The sequence below is a fragment of the Mirounga angustirostris genome, unplaced genomic scaffold (assembly GCF_029215605.1).
Source record: "Mirounga angustirostris isolate CCGP_5_RB_7025 unplaced genomic scaffold, mMirAng1.0.hap1 SCAF_5, whole genome shotgun sequence".
Classification (NCBI taxonomy): domain Eukaryota; kingdom Metazoa; phylum Chordata; class Mammalia; order Carnivora; family Phocidae; genus Mirounga; species Mirounga angustirostris.
Genome location: NW_026991713.1, coordinates 154,325,787 through 154,341,703, shown reverse-complemented (window position 1 = coordinate 154,341,703; position 15,917 = coordinate 154,325,787). Strand labels below are relative to the sequence as shown.

Genomic DNA, 15,917 nt, shown 5'->3' with positions numbered 1-15,917 from the left:
CCTGGAAAATTAATTTCTACAAACAAGCACTAGGTGCTTTCCATGTGCCAAGCCCCATGCCAGACACTGGAAACATAATGAGAAGCAAAACCACTGTCCCTTTGACAAGTGTGGGGGGCAGACCACTCACTACAGAACCTCTTATAGAAAGACTCCATCACAGGGGCGCCTGGGTGGCTCAGTTGGTTAAGCAACTGCCTTTGGCTCAGGTCATGATCCTGGAGTCCCGGGATCAAGTCCCACATCGGGCTCCCTGCTCGGCGGGGAGTCTGCTTCTCCCTCTGACCCTCCCCCCTCTCATGTGCTTGCTCTCTCTCATACTCTCTCTCTCTCAAATAAATAAATAAAATCTTTAAAAAAAAAAAAAAAAGAAAGACTCCATCACATCCCTCCAAGAAAGCCACAGGACTGAGGACTCTTATCCAGAAGGGTCTTTGCTTATACACTGAATGAGGGTCGGCATCAAAGTCAACAAGAGAGGTCAACGACACCTCTCCCAATGTCCTCACAAATGACTCCAGCTTTGTTCCAAGTGCTTTTCAGCATGGCTTCCTCTGGTTTATCTCAGGATGGTCTTGCTTCTTCAACATTCTTTTCTATGAAATGACCCCATAAGTACATCTCCAGGGTTTCTTAATCGAGCGTCTATTTTTTTTTTAATTGAAGTATAGTTGACACACAATGTTAGTTTCAGGTGTACAACACAGCATTAGACAACTCTATACGTTATGCTATGCTCACAAGTGTAGCTACCATCTGCCACCATAAAACATTATCACAATAGCACTGACTATATTCCCTATGCTGTACGTTTTATCCCCATAGCATCTATTATTTATCCTCACTTCCAAATTTCCCTCTAAAAGGATGACAAGCTTCAAAGAGCACATGTTTCCCTGCAACTATGATGATATGCAACACTGGGAACATTTTGCTCAATCCCTATGCCTGTATTGCTCACACCAAAGGGCCACTGACATGTTCGGATCTTTTTTTATTTTTGAGAGAGAGAGAGAGTGACAGTGTGAGCCAGGAGGGGCAGGGGGAGAAGGAGAGAGAGAATCCCAAGCAGGCTCCCTGCTCAGCATGGAGCCCAACATGGTGCTCAATCCCAGGACCCTGTGATCATGACCTGAGGTGAAAGCATGAGTTGGACGCCCTACCGACTGAGCCACCCAGGCACCCCAACACGTTCAGAATGCTTAATGGAAGACTACAGCCACACAACGTGGCCCTAAACACCCCAGATTAAGTCATCTTTTATGATCAGAAACAAAAAACGTGTTTCTTCTTTGGAGAACAAAACTTAATGCCCTGAAATCTTTATGAATTCAAAAGTCAGCACAAGGAACTAAATAATTTGCCAACTTCTATCATTCCGATGCTTGACCTTTAGATACAAATATGTCACTTAAAAGATAGAAAGAGTTCGTTAATATGCATTTCCAAAGTGCAAAGAATGGAAATAATGTCTGTCATATCAAGACGTAGGCTGATATGGATTTTCCGTTTGGCATTGTGACCCAATTTCTAAATTGTTAAAATCACAAAGTTTCTCCTTAGCGTTACAGCCTAAAGGCAAACAACATTTCTGTTTTGTGAAACATCCTCTTACAGCCAAATGTTATGCAGGGGGGGTGGGGGGCAGAAGGGTGAGGGGAACGTAAGCTGTTAAAACAATGGTGTTGACACCAAACGTGGCATTTGGACGTTCGTAGAAATCCATTTCCGGATGCCTTGCTTTGTGTTCTTCATATGCCCTTTATTTGAGCTCCAACTTCAACAACTGCCCCATGAGATTTCAGGGCTTGGAAAAAGCAAACAACTCTGAATCCTAGAGACTGTTTACAATACACAGCCCTTGGTTCCTAGGGATGTGACGTCTCCTGAGTTCCTACCCAGAGCCCCTCAGAGAGGAGTTACTGCCCAGTGGTGAGATGAGAAGACAGAATTCAAACAGAAGATTTCAAATTAAACACAGCTGGGGCTTCCCAACATCTGTGTACTGATTTTTCTCCCAAGCTGGTATCACGGAACATACATTTTACACAAGAGAACAGGAAGTGGAATTTTTTTTTTTAGGTCCACGGTTAAAGTCGTAATCAGGTCCTAAAATGAAGTTCCCCTTTAAATCACTATTTTGAAGATGCCAGATTTTTAAAGCCTTGGTGCAGTTTCCTAAATAAAAATCAGGCTTCCTAGGGTGTGTGTTAAAATTACAGATTCTCGGGCGCCTGGGTGGCTCAGTTGGTTAAGCGACTGCCTTCGGCTCAGGTCATGATCCTGGAGTCCCTGGATCGAGTCCCGCATCGGGCCCTCTGACCCTCCCCCCTCTCATGTGCTCTCTCTCATTCTTTCTCTCTCAAATAAATAAATAAAATCTTTAAAAAAAAAAAAATTACAGATTCTCGGGGCACCTGGGTGGCTCAGTCGGTTAAGTGTCCGACTCTTGATCTCAGGCTTGTGAGCTGGAGCCTTGTGCTGGGCTCCACGCTGGGCACAGAACCTACCATAAAAAAAAAAAGATTCCCTGGCTCCATGCCAAACCTACTGGTGAAAACCTCCAGCTGAGGTGCCAGGGAATCAGTATTTTTGACAAGGACTCCAGATGACAGAGGCACTGCTGATGTGCAGCCCAGGTGGAGAAGCACCGTGGCAGACACTTCCTGAATGGCTGACTGATAAATTACTCTGCCTGAAATACTTGCTATGGAACTGATTAGCACTGCTGGAAAAATACTAAAAGGGTGTTTTTCATTTTTTCCAATTAGCAACATTCTACAAGGACACTAGGCAGTTTCTAGAATTCAACATATATATACATATAAGTATTGGATATATATATATATTTATATACATACACATATATTAAATAGTCAAAACAAAAGGATACAGTAAAACATAACCTAAAGCCACAAACTAAGAAAGGAAGATGGATCAAAAGAAGCAAGCAAGCAGACTAATCAGAAGACAATTACTACCAAGGATACATGGGAAAAAATCTTAAAAATAAGAAAAATACTGGGGCGCCTGGGTGGCTCAGTTGGTTAAGCGACTGCCTTCGGCTCAGGTCATGATCCTGGAGTCCCTGGATCAAGTCCCGCATCGGGCTCCCTGCTCGGCAGGGAGCCTGCTTCTGCCTCTGACCCTCCCCCTCTCATGTGCTCTCTCTCTCTCATTCTCTCTGTCTCAAATAAATAAATAAAAAAAATCTTAAAAAAAAAAATAAGAAAAATACAAACACCATTAACAGAAAAAATGAGCAAGAAGAATCAACCAAAGCCACTTTACAGAGAAGGAAACCCCAGCGGCCAATAAACATGTGAAAAGAGGCTCAATCTTATTATAATCAGAGAATTGCAAATTAAAACCACAATACAATATGATTTTATTACCTCCTACATTGAAAAAATGATAAAGAGAAAGTCCGTTCATACCAAATGTTGTGAGGCCACTCAACAGCACAGACTCACACAGCCTGACTGCTGCTAGGAGTGCGCAGGGGCACAGCTGCAAGGGAAAGCAATCTGGCATTGCCCGGTCAAGCTCAAGAGGCACATGCCCAGCACCCGAGCAATTCCACTCTCAGCTATGGGTCCTCACCTCCAGAGAGGCCAGCAGACTCGTCCAGAAGTGATCTCGGCAACATCGCTCATAACAAAGAAGAAAAAAGGAAAAACCAGATGCCCATCAACAGAAAGAATGATGCATATTTTATGCATCAGGAGACTCACTACTGTTAAGATGGCAAATCTCTCTAACTGACCTACAAAGTCAACACAATCCCCATCAAAATCCCAGTTTGGGGGTGGGGGGGTGAGGACAGGGCAGGTAGAAATAGGCGGATACTAAAAATCACATAGAATTGCAAAGGACCCAGGATAGCCAAAATAATTTTGTGGGACAAAAAAAAAAAAAAAAAAAAGAACCGAGTTAAAAGACTTACACTAACCAGTTTCAAAATTTACCATAGGGGCACCTTTGGCACAGTCGGTTAAGCATCTAATTCTTGGTTTTGGCTCAGGTCCTGATCTCAGGATCGTGAGATTGAGCCTCGTGTCAGGCTCTCCGCTCAGCTTTTTTTTTTTTTTAAGATTTTATTTATGTATTTGACAGAGAGAAAGAGCACACAAGCAGGCAGAAGGAGAGGGAGAAGCAGGCTCCCTGTGGAGCAGGGTCCATCCAGGACCCCAGGATCATAACCTGAGCTGAAGGCAGACGCTTCACCGACTAAGCCACGTGCCCCAGCACGGAGTCTTCTTAAGATTCTCTCTCTCTCTTTCCCTTTACCCCTCCCCACTGCACTAGCACACTCATGCACGCACAATGTGCACTCTCTCTGAAGTAAAATAAATCTTAAAAAAAAAAAATTACCATAAAAATATGGTAATCAAGATAGTGTGGTACTAACATGAGGACAGACTTACACAGATATTGTGGAATTGACTTAAGAGTCCAGAAATAAACCCCTACATTTATGGTCAGGTAACTTCAAAAAAGGTGCCAAAATAATTCAAAAGGGAAAAGACAGCTTTTCAACAAATATTGCTGAAACAACCAGATATCCACATGAGAAACAAATAAATCTAGACCCTTAGACTAGACACAAAAATCACTTCAAAATGGACCATAAACCTAGATGTACGAGCTAAAATTATAAAACTTCTAGAAGAGGGGCACCTGGCTGGCTCAGTTGGTAGAGCATGTGAGACTCTCGATCTTGGGACTGGGAGTTTGAGCCCCACAATGGGTGTAGAGATTACTTAAAAAGAGATAGTTGATAGATCGAATTTCGCTAAAACTAAAAACTCCTCCACTCCAAAAGACACTATTATGAAAATGAAGACAAGCCACAGACTAGGAGACCATCCTCGTAGATCAGATACTTGATAAGGAACTTGTATTGAGCATAAAGAATTGTCAAAACATAACAAGAGGGGCACCTGGGTGGCTCAGTGGGTTAAGGGACTGCCTTCGGCTCAGGTCATGATCCTGGAGGCCCTGGATGGAGTCCCGCATCAGGCTCCCTGCTCAGCAGGGAGTCTGCCTCTCCCTCTGACCCTCCTCCCTCTCATGCTCTCTATCATTCTCTCTCTCTCTCAAAAAATAAAAATCTTTAAAAAAAAAAAAAAAAAGTAACAAGAACATAATGTGATTTTTAAAAATGGGCAAGTTGTATTAAATCTTTCACTAACAAAGATATAAAAATGGCCAATGAGCATATGAAAAGAAGCTTGACCTTATCGGTTGCCAGGGATTGCAAATTAAAACCACCCATGAGATACCACTTCAAATCTGCTAGGGTGACTGTAATCGAAGTGACAGACAGTAACGCGAGCGTCGGAAAACAGAGGAACTGGAACCCTCACACCCGGCTGGTGGGGATGCAAACGCAAAATGCTGTGGCCATTTCTCCAAAAGTTACACATTCCCTTATCATGGGACTCAGCAATTCTACTCCTAGGAATCTACCCGAGAGAACGAAAGCCCGTGTCCACATGAAGACTCGTACGCAAATGTTCATGGTGGCATCGTTCATTACTAGCCAGAGTGGAAATGACCTCGGTGTCCATCACCAACTTGTTAATGGATGAGTAAGATGTGGTTCTCCATTCAATGGCATAGTACTCAGCAGTAAAAAGGTACAAAGTACTGATACTGCAACACGGACAAACCTCAAACACATTATGCCAAGTGAAAGAATCTAGAGGCAAAAGATTACATGTTGAATGATCCCTATGAAATGTCCAGGAAAGGCGAATTTATAGTCAGAAAGCAGATTGTGGTTTCCTGGGGCTGGAAGTGTCAGGGTCTGACTGCAAACAGGCTTGAGGGAATTTGGGGGAAGGGGTAAGAACATGCTCTACAGGCGCCTGGCGGTCATTAAGCATCTGCCTTCGGCTCAGGTCATGATCCCAGGTTGGTGGGATCGAGCCCCGCATCCAGCTCCCTGCTCCGCGGGAAGCCTGCTTCTCCCTCTCCCCCTACTTGCGCTCCCTCTCTCGCTGTGTCTCTCTCTGTCAAATAAGTAAATAAAATCTTAAAAAGAACATGCTCTAAAACTGAATTGGATAATAATTAAGTAACTTACTAAAAAATCACTGAAATACATTTCAATAAATCCAGCACACAACAGAATACCTTACTGCAGAGCAAATAAAGTGAACTGTGCTCATTTCTCCGTACTCTGCCCCCCCTTGATTCTCTTTTTTGGTTAAAGAAGCAGCCTTTAAAGTATCGAAAGTAAAATAGTTACTATTAACCAGATGTGAAGTTAATGAAACACTTCCACGGTTTTTTTCTTTGAGAAGACACGAATCAAATCTCCAGATGTAAAAACTCTTGGACATCAAGTTCTCTACACTCCAGTCCTTTATGGGGAGATGTTGCCAATAAAAATACTTTGAAGAAGCGCTTGTTAGTTTAATATTTTCTTACTTGAGCCTCTCAGTAAGCAACCCCATCACATGTATCCAGGATGAGAGGACTCTTCTTCGGGAGTATTTACTTTGTAAACTAACAACAGTGATCGAAGGGAAATGAATTCAGGTTTGCCTCTGCCATAAAACACCAAAAAAAAAAAAAAAAAGCACCTGCTATACGAAGTGTCATCTTAAAAGACTTCAACTACCCAGTGTCAAGACTGCCAGACTCTCTCCCTCTCTCTAAATCAACAGGTGAGAAAACAAATGTCACAATGCCATGACATTGAACAAGAACAGGACTATATTTCTGAACTAAAATGCTGTTCAGAAATTCTTTGTGAACTCTGCTCTGAAAATCATAATGCACACGAGTCCTTTTACAGTGTACTTCTGAGCACGTTTTGCCAAAAGACAATGACCTGAAGGGTCAAGAAACTGAATAAGCTCTTTTCCTTACAGAACTTGATCTTGTGATCCAAGAGCTGTCATGGATCAACAAATTCGTCAACAAAGGATTCAACAAATGTACCTCGTCTAACACTAGCAACATGCTTTGTCACATAATTATGCAGAATATGAGCCAAAAATGCACATACCAGGGACACACAACCATAAGTCCCCAAAATACAAAGGAAATCTGATCAAGGAACCCAAGACAGTTGGTCAATCTTTAGTTTGTACAAACCATAAATGTGTCAGTGGATGTATCAGGGCCCAAAACCTGCACATTCCAGGGGAAATCATTAATTCTGTAATCCAAGCTGAAGGTCATGGAATTGTGCAGTATACAACCTGTGCAGCTGTACATGGTGGCCCTGGGATTAGGTATCTCATAAAAGCACAGATTCATCATCAGGGCCTTTCAAAGGAAGTATGTGAAAATGGAACAGATGCAAAAAAGTAGGATAAGACCCTGAAGGCAGACCTATGAAAAACTTTAATTACCTATAAAGCAGTTTTACATAGGAAATTCTGGGGAAAGGAATAAAAAAAAAAAAAAATCACTAGACCTGACCTGGATGACTATTTTTAGAGCCTTCACTTTCTGGTCCGAGGCCCAGGCATCCTTCAGCGACTGGTTGAGCTCCTCGATGCGGTTCACATAATCCTGTTGAGTCAAATTCAACAGTTCCTTTTGGGATCCCTATGGGCAGAAAGTAGGAAGGTATAAGCACAAAAAGAAAAACAACATTTGGCCACCACCCTGTGAACAATACTGAGTATTGGCTGAGCTTTGGTCTCTAAGTTTTTCTCATGCTCCCAACCACAAATGATAGTTTCGTCTTGTGACTGAAGAGGTTCTTTGAGTTTTCTGCAAAAACAAGCAGAGCGCAGGCACTCAGACTGACCTTGGAGCAAGTCAGACCTAAGTCAGCCCTCAGCTCAATGATTCAGATAATCATTGGGAACCACTGTGTGCCAAGCAGGGGACACCAGATGCCCGAGACACAAAGATGAGCAAAAATACATTATTTCTGCACTAACGGAGTTTCATATACAGAAGATGAGATAGATATTAATATAAACAGAGATAAATGCTCCAGAGGAAACAATTCTATGAAAACCTACATCATAGTTCACTGAATCTGAGGTGCCCATTCTAGGAAGCACAATTCTTTGTGTACCACTAAGTTAGAAAAAAAAATGCCAATCACAGACATGCACTAACTGAGAGACGCAGCCCAATTTCAGGGATATTCAAATGTGGGGGGAAAGGTTTATCTCAGAATGGAAGAAATACAGTAACGAAGGAACGGACTCTAGACTGGTGGTCGACAATGGTTTCCTGGGGCGCCTGGGTGGCTCAGTCGGTTAAGTATCTGCCTTCAGCTCGGGTCATGATCTCAGGGTCCTGGGATTGAGCCTCGAGTCGGGCTCCCTGCTCAGCGGAGAGCCTGCTTCTCCCTCTCCCTCTACAGCTCCCCATGCTTGTGCTGTCGCTGACAAATAAATAAAATCTTAAAAAAAAAAAAAAAAAAAGAATCATTTCCTGGAGGAAGGGATGCTTGAGCCAAACACTCAGGGGTGTGCAGGTATTACTGGACAATGGCGAAAGTGGGTGGTGGGGGCTGTTAACTAGATCATGGGGAGTGCCTTCAGGACAGAGAGCCGACCACAACAAAAAGCTGTGGCAGAAGGAAAGCAAGATCGTCACAGGGATGAAATAAACTATGAATGTAAAGATTTAGCAGAGCCTTTGGCACATGGCACCTGCTCGTTAATCCTTGGCTCTTGTTAAGTGCTATTTATTTACAAAGCTCATAGGAGTGAGAGTCCTATTAACCCACACGAGACCATGAACTAAATCTTTTTTCTATCAATGTTCCCGGGAATCCAAAGCAAAGAACTCTTTATTAAAGAAATACAAGCAGAAGGTTCAGGAAATTTGGACTGATCCCAACAGATCCCTGAACTGCCCTCCTTGTCCCTTTGCAGCAGGAAGAGCCACGTGACTAATTTGGGCCAACGGGCTGTGAGCACAGTAGCATGTGTACCTTCTGGGCTGAGGCGGTGAGAAGTAACCCTTTTTCAGCTCTGCGGTGAGGACCCTGGAAGCCATCTGTTGAGATGGCAGCATCTCAGGATGGTGGGGTGTCTGTCACCTTCACCGGATGAGTAATGTGATGAAGAAATAAACTTGCGTTACGATCTAGGAGGTTCATTTGTTAGCACAGTACAACCCAGCCTCGCCCTGACTAAAAAGCGACGTCTGCCTGGAAGCCAGGGGGCAGCCATCTGCTGCTTAGAGCAGGGAGCAGCAAGAAAATCAATCTTGGCGGCGGGGGGGGGGACAACACAACAAGTATAGAGTCAGTGACAGGACGCTACAGAGAACCGAGAAAGGCAGAGGGTGGCTGGCTAGGTGTCTGGGTGATTCTTTAACTCCTGGTTCCAGGCCACCATGCCCTTGGGCTCAGGTAGTGGCCTTGTATCCTTCAACAGAGTCCCCATTTGCAACTGAAGCCAGCTCAGGTGACACCTGGACTGAAGAGCTTCGACGCAAATGCTCAGCAATTCCTCTCCTGCTAGCCAAGGTTGGCTGAGGACATGCAGACCGAGGCTCCCGGCACCCTAATTCAAAACGTGTCCTTTCTGAATTGGGAAATAAGAGGGTGAGCGAACAGACTTTGCTGAGCACCCAAAAGCTCTGGTCTCAGAGCTGGAAGGACCCTGAACTGAGGGGCAAGATGCAGGACAGGGCGATGGCACCTGCCATCACAAGGCCCTTTATGGATTTCAAAGCATTACCATTGGGTCCACACAACTATACTCTTCATGCCCATGTTCTAGTTAGGGATGCAGATATAGGGAAAGGGAACACCCAAGGGCACTCTGCTCATCGGCAGTTGAGCTAGGTAAGGCCTCCAGACTCAGGTTAAGCCGGTGCTGACAGCAACTAATAAGAACACACAGCATGCACTGGCTGTTGGTCCAAGCACTTCATATGCATTAACTTATTTCATTTCTCAAACAACCCAAAGAGGCAAGTACGATACAGCATCCCCCATTTTACAGATAAGCAAACTGAGGAACAGAGCTGTTAAGCCCCTTGCCCCAAATCCCGGAATTGCCGAACGGTAGAGCCGAGATTCAAACTCAGGCAGTCTGGCTCCCGAGTCTCTTACTCAGGATGCTAGGTGCCCTCTCTAAATGACATCCCAGGGGACGCAAACTCCCCTGCCTCCAGGGGCCAGGCCTGTAGTGTTCATAAGAGAATTGGGACAGGAAGGACTGTATAACCTGGACAGCGCATGCCCTGGTTAAATGCAGGAATGTGGACCCTCAGTTATCAGGTGGAATTAAAAACAAAAACAAAAAACTAGATTTACATGTGAAATTCATCAAGTCTTAAGAGTTTGCAAATGAGTCGTGTTCTCTAAAAGCAGGTTTTCTGAAAGATTCGTGAGCCACAGCAAGTCAGCAGAGGCCTCTGCACCAGGTATGATCTTGTTCCTGTGCAAGGCGCTTCCCAGGGAGGTGGCTCCAGCTGGCTTTTCCATATAGACCCTGTCCCCACACGACCTGGGTCTGCTGGGGCATCACAGCGACAAGACGCCTTCAGAAAACCAGCCCAAGGCAGTTCCTGCGCGGTCAGCCAACTGCACCGTTGGCCATTTCCCCTGGATCGGCTGGTGCCTCGGGAGGAATGAGCACAATGCGCGGCTTGGGAATTACCCCCAAAACGCATCTCACTTGGCAGGAGAAACAAAAGCACCGATCCTCCCCGTGCTCGGCCAACAACTTGCTCACTCACCTCCTCAAAGTCATCCAGCTCCTCTAGCCTGGTCCGAACCTTCTCCGACATGGCGGATGTGACGGTCCCCGCTTTGCCTAAACAGAATGGATTCATGTCACACAGGTGGCTTTCTCCGTCCCCAACACCCCCAAGGGAAGGCATCTCTCACTCTCCACCTCAATGTGAATAAGGGGGCCAGGGAACTTCATTACAGACAACTCTGAGAGTCTGAAAACCACGTCCTTATATAACCAAAGTTCCACTGCAAACATTTTCGCTCAGAAGCTGCCCCCAGAGCTCAGCGGGCCAGCCTCGAAACGGTTCCACACTCCATTTGGTATTTATAAACTTTTCACTGAATCATTTGTTTTCTAAAGAAAGGCAGACCAGGGAAGGACGCCAAAAATCCATCATGCCATTGTCTTCCACCAACAAAAGGCCCTCTCAGGCTTGGCCTCAGTGCGGGACTGTCACACTCTGATACCCACTCTTCGGGCAAACAGGGCTAGCCATGCCTCCTATCATCACCTGTCGGCCGATTCTTGCCATCCCATCCACGGGCTGGCGGGACAGAGACCAAGGGACGCCCTCCGGCCGTGGGCCAGCTGCAGGGTGAGGCTGTCTGTCCAGCTGGCTCTCTAGCACTCCTCATCTCAGAAATCTTTCCCCATCTGCAAGGGGCTTCTGTTCTAGATCTGACGTCCCCCTGCTCCTGCCCCCCAAACTCATTCTCAGGATCAGAAGTTCATTCCTGGAAGGCACTGGCTACTTCGGTCTGGTGTTAGCTCAAAGATTTGTTTGGGATCAGGCTGAGAGCATGGTGCAGTTATTTAATTACTAACAAATGACTCCTTAAGTTTCCAAATAATGTTTGTTTTTGTTTTTCTTTTTACTTCGTTTCTATTGTTCCCTTCACTTTGAAATATAATATGTAAAGTGCACACATGTACATTTTAATGGATAATTATAAAACCTTGTGACCACCACCCAGCCCAGATACGGTCTTGCTTCCTGTTCACCATTATCTTCAGTTGATGAAATTTACCCGTTGTTACACAGAACTGTTTCCCTGCTGTTTACTATTTCCCACTATGTGAATACACCACAATGTATTTCTTATTCTACTGTTGACACATGTTTGCGTTGTTTCCTGTTTGGGGCTACCATGAACAATGCTGCTGTGAACATTTCTATGTCCCTGGTTCATAGACACACATTTCTTCAGGGCAGCGCCTTCTCAGACTTTTACAGGAATCACTTACAGATGGGTTGGCATGCAACTCGGATTTTCAGTAGGCCTGGCAGGGCCTGAGACTCTGCCTTTCTAAGGACTCCTAGGTGATGTCAATGCTACCGGCCCTTGGACCGCACTTTAAGAAAAACATGAACTTGGGTAGAGGTGGAAAACGCTTTCTGTAAAGGGCCAGATATAAATATTTTAGGTTTTGTGAGTTATATAGTCTCTGTCACAGGTACTCAACTCTGCCATTCCAGCCCCAAAGCAGCTACAGACAATATGTAAACAACCTGGCATGGCTGTGTTCCAATAAAACTTTATTTACAAAAACAGAGGGCCAGATCTGGCCTGCAGGAGGCCGTTTGCCAATTTCTGATCTAGAGCGTATCCTGATAGAACTGCTGGGTCAAAGGGTTGGCCCAACTTCAATTTTAATAGATAACCACAGAAGTGTTTTACACAGTGCTTTATCACTTTACACTCCCACTGGCAGCACGAGAGTGCCCGTTCCTATACGTTCTCGCCAGCAAGTCATCTCGTCAATCTTTCTGATCTTTCCAAACTGGTAGATATGCAACAGTCGGATTTATTTTTTCATGGATTGGGGTCAAAGTTACGGCCCTCACAAAGGTGCTCCCACTCTCCTCATTTCTGAAGTGTTGCTCCCACCGGCAGAGAACGAGGGAGAGTTGCAACTACCGTACTAGTGATCTGCACCCAAACCGCAGCTGTGCTCACCTGCAGCCCAGTGGCACAAGCTGTGTCAGGTGCCTTAGAATCACCTGCGAGCTCCAAAAAAGCACTCTGCAGGGGTGTCCTGGTGGCACAATCGGTTAAGCATCCAATTCTTGGTTTTGGCTCAGGTTGTGATCGCAGGATCGTGACAATGAGCCCCGCATTGGGCTCCGCACTCAGCATGGAGTCCACTTAGGACTCTCTTTCCCTCTCCCTCTGCCCCTCCCCGCCCCCGCACTCTCTCAAATAAATAAATAAATAAAAAGCAATACCTGGGTCCCACTCCTCAAGGTAAATTCAACAAGTGGAGTGGGGCCCCGTGGTGTGTGTGTGTGTGTGTGTGTGTGTACGAAAGTTGCTCAGGTGAGCCCGCTGCACAGCTAGTTTGAGGTGCGCTGGTCCAGAGCTTCTGACCATGTGTCCTGGCAGAAGAAACTGAGGACCGCAGTGTTCACGGACCAGTCGTCAATAAGACCGCGACTCTTGTCCCCAGCGTATCTGCCTTCTCACAAGGGGTGGGTAAAGACTTAAGGCAAAGTAATGGATCTCTAAAAAGGAGAATTTTAACTACTCTCCAGCTAGTGAGGAGGTACTCAGAGAGGAGACTACTACCGCTGTAACTAAAATCAGACAGTGAGCTAATGTTTTACTCTTAGAAACTCCTTTGGTCTTTTTCTTCCCCCACTAATCACATAAATATGTATTTCAATTCTACTAAGTCTGTACATAATCTAGGAAAGAACAGCTTTAATGGAATTAAACACCAGACCAGATACCACAAACTTTTTTCCTTTGTGAAATTATCTAAAGGTTATGGGAGAATTCCCCATTGAGACAGTAACAACAACAAAAACTCACCTTTTTCAGATCCCATAAACAGATTCTGCAGAGGCAAAAATAATTTGTTAATATTTTTTAAAACTGACTAGCTTTTGCAACAACAAAAACTTGTAAGATACTTACTCAAGTAGCATGAAGACAACATGACCCATCATTTTCCAACAAAGCTACTTACTTATCCAAATGAAAAACCGAACTATTTAATCAAAGGCAGAAAACACAGCTCACTAGAAACTACGGCAGGTTCAAATTTCTACACAAATTAGGATGCTCAAAGTGAGCCAACAAATAGCAAAAATGTTCAGGGCACCGCGTCACGGGGTTGCCTTTACCTTCCTCTCAATCAGGGTTTCACAGCCTTTGTGCTACTGATATTAGAGGCTGGAAAATCCTGTTGCGTGGGGGCGGCCCCGTGCACTGGAAGATGTTTAGCAGCGTCCCTGGTCTCTACCCACTAGATGCCAGTCACATCCCCACAGCTGTGACAACCAAAAATACCTCCAGACATTGCCAGGTGTCCCCCGCAGGTAAAATTATTCCTGCTTGAAAAATCGCGCTCTGAAGTAAGTCAATGCATTCAGAAAATCAGAACAAAACGACTAGTCCAGCGATTCTGCCTCCACCCCCCTCACCCAGCTCGAGCCCTGAGAGGAAGCCAGGAGGGGAGGGACCCGGGCAGAGCCTTCCCATTGCCCACCGGGTCCACCCCTCCTCCCTACTCCAGCCCCGATTTTTCTTTTTTTTTTTTTTTTTAAGATTTTATTCATTTATTTGACAGAGAAACACAGTGAGAGAGGGAACACAAGTGGGGAAGAGGGAGAAGCAGGCTTCCCGCTGAGTAGGGAGCCCGATGCGGGGCTCAATCCCAGGACCCCAGGATCATGACCTGAGCCAAAGGCGGACGCTTAACGACTGAGCCACCCAGGCGCCCCTCCAGCCCCAATTTCTGACGGGCACGCTGGTCACCACTTCCCAGCTTCCCTTCCACATGTGTCTGGCCCGTGACGACCTTCAAGACAAATGTGACTGGGTGTGTGGAGGGGGGACTCTGGGAGGGGTCCTCAAATGAGCAAGTGTGCATCCTACTTTCCCCTTTCCTCCTTCCAACAACTCAGATATGAGGGGACACTGGACAGGGCAGGACAGAAAGAGCTGCTGTTCTAGCCCTGGACCACCCACCTCTGAGCTGCTTTTCAGGGTCAAGAGAGAAACGTCACCCCTGTATTACGAAACTAGTGAGGGCTTCAGTTATAAGCTCCTGAACCTCGTCCTCAGTAACCCGGGCATTCCCCTGCTTTCCCTGGCCGGTCTCAGGTCTCAGCTCGGAGCCAACGACTCTGCCTTGTGGCCACCCAAACTGAACTTCCAGTTCTGGAAGAAAACCTGAGCCACAGCAAGAAGTAGACCTTCTTCGGGGGTGGGGGCTGGGGAGTGGTGGGGAGCAGGCTCCTCACATCCTAACTCAGACCTCCCCAGAGACAGGGCTCCAATGTTCCAGTTCTTCCCCTGAACTATGCCAGAGCCCTGATTCTTAACACATTTTTTGAGAAACCAATGAGCACATTTTTCTCCCAACTAACGCTGACACAATGAGGGAAATGTACGGAGCCCAGGAGTTGGGGAAACATTAACTGTGATGTTGTGATTTGTAAGAAATCCTGTTCCTGGCACAGAAGCTCCTACTACCCTTGAAATCTCCTAAGGGATGAGAGTGGTAAAGGTGTCTTCTGTTAACTGACTTTAGGACCCACCTAAGGATGGGGACTGGTGTCCAAGGGAAGCAAAATTAGAACTTTCAGTCCCAGGCCCTGACCTCCAGGGAAGGGAGAAGGACTAGAGAGTGAAACAATCACCAATGGCCAATGATTTAATCAATCGTGTCAATGCAATGAAACCTCCATAAAAACCCAAAAGGACAGGGCTCAGAGAGTTTCCAGGTTGAACAGAATGCACCCACATGCCACCATGCAGGACCCCCAACTCCACAGGGAAAGAGGTTGTTTGGAACCTCACTCTAGGTCTCTCTTCTAGTGGACGTTAATTCGGGGCCTTCAATATCCTTGTAATCTAGTGAGTGAACCGGTTTCCTGAGTTCTGTGAGCCACCTCAGCGCAAATTAGCTGAACCCGAGGCGAGGGTGGTGGGAATCTGACGCACAGCCAGATAGCCAGAAGCCCAGCAGACGACCTGGACTCATGACCCGAGGGTGAAGCGGGAGAGAGTGTTGAGGGACCAGGTCCCTATCCCATGGGAAGTGACACGATCTCCGGGTATCTCTCTGTGTCAGAACAGAGTTGAGCTGCAGGACACCCAGCAGGCGTCAGAGAATTGCTTGGTGTGAAGGAAAATCCTACACACGCACTTGGGGGCAGAATCATAGTGACAAAAAGCAATTACTACAAAGTCCGAAGCGGGCCCTGGGGGAAGAGCATACTGGTACTCA

General features: G+C 45.8%; 1 protein-coding gene across 7 annotated transcripts in view; it reads right to left on the bottom strand.

Annotated features, from left to right (window-relative positions):
- VPS35L (VPS35 endosomal protein sorting factor like) overlaps positions 1-15,917 on the bottom strand; it is a 113,161-nt gene that overhangs the window by 87,078 nt on the left and 10,166 nt on the right. For 5 of the 7 annotated variants that reach the window (XR_010411867.1, XM_064592608.1, XM_045875077.3 and 2 more), the window contains 3 exons: positions 13,493-13,517; positions 10,681-10,757; positions 7,441-7,569 (listed from right to left, as the gene is read on the bottom strand). Coding sequence is in view for 4 of the 7 variants with exons in the window: in XM_064592608.1 (XP_064448678.1) it covers positions 7,441-7,569; positions 10,681-10,757; positions 13,493-13,517 (231 nt within the window). In the remaining 3 variants the exon portion in view is untranslated. Of the gene's footprint in view, positions 1-3,603; positions 4,185-7,440; positions 7,570-10,680; positions 10,758-13,492; positions 13,518-15,917 lie in introns of those variants that run through there. The other 2 variants (XM_064592609.1, XM_054507530.2) reach the window with 2 other exon arrangements.